Here is an 8482-nt window from a genome sequence, read left to right as displayed (position 1 = left end):
TACAGCAGTGTCTATACATCACTGGTACTGTATATAAGCACCTCTGCACTTGTACTGTACAGTGTAATATATAGGACGTAGAATCAGTACAGAGGTGTCTATATATTACCAGCAGTATATATAACCACTGCTGCACTGATACTGTACCAATAATCTTATAGAAGAGTTATCTTCTTTATCCAATATTATATATGCTGATGATATGAATATGTAGATAAGTTGATATTTCTTTTTTGATGCAAGTTGTGAATTTCTTCTATGTTTGTATAAGAAGGAAAGCTCCATGAAAGTATGATATCAGGTTTAGTTGCTTGGTACCAATAATCTTAGAGAGGAGATTATTGTACAAATAATGATTTGTAATCTATGCAATGTAATGTATTGTACTGTTTGGCTACTTCTACCCAATAAAATATTGTGTGTTGATAAAGAGTGAGATGATGTAAATAACTTTAGAATACGTATGTCAAAAATACCTGATCGGTATGGGTCTCAGATATATTTTATTTCCCAAATGTATAATTATTGTGATAAAGTTTCTTATTTGCCGCAACTGGAGAATATTAAATTAATTTGGGAAAAGTATTTATGTGAACTAGCTTGAACAGTGAACTAGATATGTGAGCTTGTTATATAAAAGGTAAGTGGATGTCATTTTTGTGTACACAGGGGATGGCACGACCAGTGATCCCTCCGCTTACCATTCTTCCTACCGCTCCTGAAACCTTCTCTGTGCTTGAGCAGCGGATGAGAATAGCAGAGGAACAGGCAGAATCCCTGATGAGTGATCTGCAGGACCTGGGCATAACCAATCATAGGTGAGGATGTACTTTATTACATTTCCTTGCTGAACCATAGAATATACAGTAAATCAGGATTTTATTGCACCAAAATCTGCAAGTAAATCTCCAAGTCAGCTAAACCTGACACGATAAACTGTTTACACAGACACTATACTGTTTACATAGTACAAAATTGACATTGTGTGGATTTTCTTCTGTCTGGAAAAAATCTTTATTATTTACACAAGATTTTCTAAGTATGATACTTTATTGATTCTGTAATACAGTGAATTGTTTTGCATAAAAATGTGCATAGAAATTGTGCCTGCAATTCAGACTACTGTGTACATTTCCCCCTAAGAGTTTTTCCTCATGATTTCCTTCACTAATGTGTAAAATTAGTTGTTGACTACAGTAACTGTGTAATTCTTGGGACATCAGCCCCTCCAGTTATGCCTTCTATAGAACCAGCACCTGCTTTTGCAGGACTATCCTCTAATTTTCCAGGTTTGCTGGACCATAACCTATTGGTTTAATGATACTTTACTATACAGTATCTGTCGGCTCGGCTGAATTTGTTATTATTTGTACTAGAGAACCTCTTAGATGATGATCACAATCCTACTGCAATCTTCCTATAAGACATCTAGTATTTACACTGTGGTTTCCATTAGATTCACAAAATGTGCAATGTCGAAGTCAGCTGATCACATTCGCCCAATCAGTCCAGTGAGAGCCCGCCCAGCATTCACGGGAGATGGTGAAACGTTATGGAGAAACTGTGAAAGTCTTGTCACACGGATGTGTCATATGGAAAGCATGCTACACACTTTGAAACTTAATATTTTCCGACTTCACACAGATAGGGAATTGAGCACAAAACAGTCAGGTAAGCAAGAAGTAGACAATTAAGCAAAAATAGCTGATAGGTATTTTACTCCTTCAGTTTCTTAATAATATTATTTCCCTAGATGAACTTGAGCATCGTTTAGTCCAAATGCAAGGAGAGCATGACCAGGAACTGAAAGATGCACAGCTAGAAGTAATGAGATTGCGCCAAAAGCTCAACAGTGCGATTGAACAACAGGAAAGAGAGATGGAAGCTAAGGAAAAACTGAGCGCAGCCCTGGAGATCGCCACAACCACTAAGGTGCTGAAAGAATTTTATGTGTGCAACACAGGCCACGTCACAATTTTTCCCTCCATTGAAAGGATACGTGGGGAGTATTCCAAAAATATCCTTAAGTCAGCTGCGTATCCCCCTGGATTACGCCTGCCTTTTCAGTCCTACCTTATGAAAGAGGGAGGAGAAATGAACATCAGCAGCAGGTGGTGATTTGCTGCTGCCACCGTTGTTTAGGGTGTCTCCATACATCGCCGGGAATCACTCACAATGTACGTTCAGGGATGGATGCTATATGTTTTGTCTGTTGGTGCACCTGTTGTTTTTCTTTTATGATGCCCAGCACCAATCATTACCAGCTCTTTGTACAAGGGTTGACTGTCCCTTGTGGAAAGAAGGTGTATAAAGGGGAAAACCTGTGCACCAACAGGAAAAGCCATAACCTGGCGCAACAAGAAAGCGATTTACATAAAAATAAAATGCATGAAATAACTTTTTCTTTAAAATGACTGATCACTGGGAAACAGGAGAGGTACATCTGAAAAACATATGACGTGCCCTATACAGTGCTGTTAAATTACTTTTAAAAGAGTTGCTTTAATGAGTCATTTGATAAGCTCCTTTTGCTAAAGTCCTTGTCCTTTAACCCCAACAAAAAAACGCCCACAGGCTGCAGGCCAACGTGCACCTTTGGAATCCTACTTTATTTGTTTAGCATGTAGTATATGGCATGTCTGCAAAGAAACTTATTACTTCATTTTTCTTGATTTTGAATCTTTGAAAGAAGATGAGACTATTGGATTGCTAAAAGCTACCCAGGATAAACCAATTATCATAAATGTGGGGATAAAGTGCTCTTTTAGCTCAAACCAGGGCACAGAAAAGAAATATTTGGCTTTTAGATCACATATTTATGACCCATGCACATGGCTGTTGTCTAGGGCCATATGGTAGTAGTTGTTTCAATAGTTTTTGGACACCTTACCACTTTTACTGAAAATACGAGGTGAAAACAGTGGAATCCCCAGTGGAATATAGAGAGTATTGAACATTTTCAATGGGTTTCCATAATGGGGTCTCTCTTCGTGCATATTTATTTTATTTCAAACAAGCTAAAATAATATCAAGTCAGAAATTGGGACTGGACAGGCAAGGAGTAGCATTGGGCAGTTGTCATGACTGAGCCTGGTGATCAGTAGCATGTAGCAGATACAAGTCAGAGTTATATGGGACAGATATGAGGACTGGAAAGGGGGTAGTTTTAAGCAGATATTGGGACAGGACAAGGTGTGGCATGAGACTATAATATATATGGAATTTTGATTCAAAACATGAAAAGCATCTTGCCCTTCACAGCCCTACTGTTGCCTCTACAACGAGGCAACAGTAGGTGCAACTCTGTTTTTAGACGATATTAATCATCAAAAAATGTTAGGTGCAACAGATTTTAAGATGCATTGTTTTCTTTTTTGTTAGTAAAACAAACACATTAACAAAATTTTAAATTTCACAATTTACCTCTTTTCATTTTAATGTGTAGTTTTTAAATGGCTAACAAGTTTGCAGTTTTTAAAATATGGAGATTAATTGGGATTTTAAAAAAAGAGAAATACGTGGATCCCTAATCTAATTGATGCTTGGTTAAATGTTTGAAAAGGGAGTACTGTCTTCTGCTTTTTTACAATATGTTTTATTTTCTTTTTTTATGCAGACTGATGTGGCCAAAGAGCTAATAGCTACAAAAGCCTGCATGAGTCTAAAGCTAGCAAAGGTATTAGCATCACCCTTATTAAATGTGTATTCCCACAAAGACAAGTTTATTAAATATTCACAGGATAATAAAATAACAAATTCTCTAATTCACTGTTATTAACAAAAATACAGCATTTCACAAATATAATTTTCAACCTGTGTCTATCAGTCCTGGTGTTTACAATTTCAGTTGCCCCTTGTTTCCGACCCTGGATCTTCTGAGTTTAGGGTTGGCAGCCATAGAGCTGAGCTGCTCTCTGCCTCTAGTCCCCAGCCTTGCATTCCAGGTCCAGCTCACACACTGACTCCTTTTAGGAAACAACAAACATCAAATCCTAAGGACTGCTCAGGCAGATAAGTTCTGGGGGGAGGGGGAGGAAGGCACATCAGATCTGACAGTGTGTTGTGGCAGAGCTAAGAATGTCATTGTGCGTGATATGCATCTCATCATCTCTGATCTGTCTTTCTATGTGTCTGATTCTAGTACAATGTTCAGAAGGTAGATGAAAGTGTATATAAAAAGTGTATGTTCCCTGATAATCGAACCACATTTTCGATACACAGCATCTCACACCACTAGAAGAATCATGAAATGTCTGCTTAGAGAGTTTTACACTGACCATCACTGAGTGATAGGGTCCAAATAGCAATAAAACTGAGTAAAATTGTTAAGTAAGGGGTTAAATTGGGGTTTATTGTGTAAACATCACAAAGGGATTGAAATTTGAGGTATTTTCTTTCATGGACAAACCCCTTTAATGGTGCAACAAGTGGCAAACTAAATAGATTTTATTACCACACTTTCTGAAGGGTTTTCTTTCTAGTAGTTACACAGTCAGATAGGATCAAACATTGACTTGACTTATTCTTAAGATAGAGAAGTTTTATATCTGTAAAGACTTCTTAATTCATAGATACAGTGTGGTATTTTATTCTAGTCCGGAGTAGAGAATGTGTAGTAACTAAGAATTTGCCGGTTAGTTTTAGAAGATTCTGCATACTAGAATTGATGGGGCTACAAGATTGTATGTGACTATGTATGTTGGTTATATGTTGTCAACATGTATTTTCTTCCCAGTTACAATTGCTTGAGGAAGAGCAGGCAGTGCTGCTTCTTACAGTTCAAGACATGAAGAATATTGTAGAAGAGGAGCAAAACAAGGCCGGTATCAGATGTGTTTAGTCTCTATAGACATGTTGCATATATAGTACCAGGCTCGGACTGACCTGCCGGGATGCCGGGAAAACCCCCGGTGGGCCCTGACTCGTCTTGGCTCCGCCCCCTCGTTATAATATGTCTAATACTGATGTCTGGCCTCCTGCATCTGCAATAGCAACTACAGAGTGATCCTGCTCGTAGTCGCGGTGGAGGGGTCTCTCATCTTCCCACAATGCAAGTGACAGAAACTGTATATTCCACCTCACTGGCCGAGTGCAGGGACAGATGAGAGACTCCTCACTGTCTGCTCCAGCCAGCAGGTAAACATGGGGTTAATGCATAACGCTGCTGCACTGGGGACCCAGCATAAAGTATCTCCAGCACTGGATAGTCTCAGCAGCCAATCACACAAGACCTGGGGATGTGGGCCCACCTCCTGCTCCTGACAGGCATCTGGGGCCACCAATGAAAAGCTGCAGGTCACACTGCTGACCCCTCAGCACAGCCTGCTCTTCATAAGACCCTCGTGTGTGGTGATTGTGGGACCTCAGTGATGAGAGAAGGCTGCTGCTCCCTGTGCTGTGTCCTGTATGATGGCTTCCTGCACAGAGCAATAGGTATTTACTGAAATAAAAGTGCCCTACACTTCACATGAGTAACTTTCAATCTCAGAACTACAACTCCCAGCAGTTGAAGGAGCTGCTGAAAGTTGTAGTTCTTCAGCTCACTCTAATTTTCAATAGCTTTACTTTAACCCCCTTTGCCATGTATACCCCCCTCCTCCGCAGATTGTTGAAAATGTATATTTTCCATCATTTGAAAACATTTTTCAATAAAAACCAATCAAAAGGTTGTACATTACACATAGGGCACTTTTATTAAGCCGGTCCTGCTGCGATAAAGGCTGGGATTGATCCTTGTGAGCTGCTCCTACAGGTAGTAGTGACAGGACTAGTGGCAGAGACCTGATGACGGGTGTCTTTTAATTGTGTAGTGTAGTGTCCATGAGCATAGTGTAGTGTCACATAGTTTTCACATTCCCACAGACTTCCACAGCAATGCAAATGTCAATTTAACATAGTCCAGCAATGGCGCACACAGCGATACGGTGCAGCACACGTGTGGTAGGGTACCGCTCCGTGCAAATGGAAAAGATTGAATATGTCCTATCTTTCCCCGTGTTACGTTGCCATGCATCGCTGTGGAGAGGGAAAAGGTAAACCCTCCTACTCTCCATCGCTACAACCCGCCGGGCATGCGTTCCTGTGAATACAACCTTATTGAGTTATTGCTTTCTATGGGTGTTTTCACATCGGCTTCTTTTTTCATTGATCCACTAAAGTCAATGGGTCCGCAAGAAAAAACTGATGACAGTTCAGACTGAGGCTGGGGAACCAGGTTATGTTTTCAAACCAATTGTTAAACTTCAAATTTTTTCTGTGGATGTGGAGACTAAACAGAAACAAAATGCAACATATGTGCTTTACCCACGCCAATGTAAAACCACCCTTAGCCCACAAACATATGAGTGTGATAAATCCTTGTATCCCATACAGTGCACTGCCCAGAATTATAGATCTAACAATGTGCGGAGGATGGGAATCTGTGTTTCATAGTGATATTGAATAATAATAATAATTCTTTATTTATATAGCGCACACAGATTACGCAGCGCTGCACAAAGCATGTCAAATTGGTCCCTGTCCCCATGGGGCTCACAATCTAAACAGCCTAACAGTATGTTTTTTTGGAGTGTGGGAGGAAACCGGAGTACCCGGAGGAAACCCACGCAAACACGGAGAGAACATACAAACTCTTTGCAGATGTTGACCTGAGTGGGATTTGAACCCAGGACCCCAGTGCTGCAAGGCAGAAGTGCTACTCACTCAGCCACCGTGCCGCAAGGAGCCCCTGTGGAACAGTGGCATCAAAAGCAAACAGCTTTGTGTTTGATCTGTGATATTCTGCCAGTACCCAGGGTCTGACCAGAGTCTTGTGCTTCTAGCCACATGCTAGGAGCCACATTTATTAAAGTTTATACGCCAGTTTTCTGTCTGACTTTCCACTAAAAAAAGAAAGTGGAAACTGCTTGCACATGTATTTATAAAGGGTTTGTACCTAAACGGACGTTCTAGTGCGGACACAGTCAAACAGTGCGGAACCTATATTAATGCGACTCAACAGAATTGTGTCGCTCCCACTATTTTAAAGGTGCACACTTCCAGACGAGTGCATTCAATAATCTGGTGCACCCTGCACATTGGTGATGCAAACTGCACATAAATCTGGGACAATGTACATCATTTACCAATAGTTCTACAGTCGGGACAGATTTTATTGAATTGAATCCAGTTTTTAAATGTTGATCAATCTGCAATGAATGAAATGATAGAATTAGAAGTTCTTTTATGCAGGATACCATAAAGCTGCTTTTGTAAAGTTAAACGTACTGCATTGGCGGTCTGTGGTTGGATACTACTACTTCTAGACTGTGATAAGGGTTGGTGATTTTTCCAAGGTGCTTCTTCAGAATTTACACAACAGTAACCCAGTGGACACGGACGAAAAATTTTGGATGTATGCAACCCATACCATACCGTTTTGGTACAGGTAGCATAGAGTCACATTCATTTCAAAGGACATGTTCATATGAATGCCCGTACTGTCGACAACATGGTCTATCTTTTCCTGTACTAATAGGGGTTGTACGGTTGCAGACATTGCCCCCCACTTTCTAGATAACCTATAAACACTGACTACACCAATTCAATGTTATTAACGATTCTTGGGGGTTTTACAGATAATTAAATTGCAAGTTAGGGTCCATTCACACGCTGTATGCCCACCGTGTGCTGGAGAGGAGGAGGAGGTGACCCCTCCTCCCTCCATAGAGAATAGTGGCGCACGGCCGCACACACGCCGAAAGATAGAGCATGCTCTATCTTTTTGTGGTGTGCGGGCTGGATTGGTGCCACACATGTGTGCCACCGTATCTGCGCCGCACCGCTATTGCCGTCTATGGGGACGTACATGCGGCCGCAAATTTGCGCCCGCATGTACGTCCCCGCAGGCGGCCATGTGAATGTGCCCTTAGAAGGTCAGCAGTGTTTTCTACTTACCCATCTCCAGGGAAACGACAGGTACACATTCTGCAGTGCTGGCCGCGGATGCGTGGTTCGCACTCAGCGATCCGCGGCCACTTACAAGCGCCAGCATCCTGTGTCACATGTGCCATGTGCCACACACAATGTGATGCACGTAGATGGCTGCATCCATTACATATATGGAGCCACATTGAGCCAGGGGAACTTGCAGAGTGTGCACGGCGGTCGTGCACGCTCCACAATATTAGCGCACAACAAAGCAGCCAATGGGTGCTGTGCTGTGCATTCTGTGCACGAGCACACTGCTCCGTGGGAGCGGAGTATCATGGGACTTGAAGTCCCCATGCGGAGTGCTGCGGCCATCTTGATTCATCTATCCTGGCATTCAGGAATAAAAAGGTAAACCATTGTAAAAATAATGATTTCCACATGATTTAAGTGGAAAACATTGTATTAGTATGAGTAGGGGGTGTATTTATGACACCCAGGACTTATTTTTTTGGGTTAGGGATCGTATAGCTCCTTTATGGCTGGGTGGGAGGGGAAGGGTTATCAGCACTCA

The 8482-nt window shown here is 41.5% G+C and overlaps 1 protein-coding gene across 4 annotated transcripts in view; it reads left to right on the top strand.

Moving 5' to 3' along the window:
* The window catches only part of CCDC150 (coiled-coil domain containing 150), a 44990-nt gene that overhangs the window by 421 nt on the left and 36087 nt on the right, over positions 1–8482 (top strand). For 2 of the 4 annotated variants that reach the window (XM_072142392.1, XM_072142395.1), the window contains exons 2-6: positions 670–818; positions 1457–1671; positions 1754–1932; positions 3617–3676; positions 4736–4819. In XM_072142392.1, coding sequence (XP_071998493.1) covers positions 670–818; positions 1457–1671; positions 1754–1932; positions 3617–3676; positions 4736–4819 — 687 coding nt within the window. The remainder of the gene's footprint in view (positions 1–669; positions 819–1456; positions 1672–1753; positions 1933–3616; positions 3677–4735; positions 4820–8482) is intronic. The other 2 variants (XM_072142394.1, XM_072142396.1) reach the window with 2 other exon arrangements.

The sequence above is a fragment of the Engystomops pustulosus genome, chromosome 3 (genome assembly GCF_040894005.1).
Source record: "Engystomops pustulosus chromosome 3, aEngPut4.maternal, whole genome shotgun sequence".
In the NCBI taxonomy this organism is placed as follows: Eukaryota; Metazoa; Chordata; class Amphibia; order Anura; family Leptodactylidae; genus Engystomops; species Engystomops pustulosus.
Note: the sequence above shows the minus strand (reverse complement) of the source record. Positions and strands in the feature narration are given on the sequence as shown.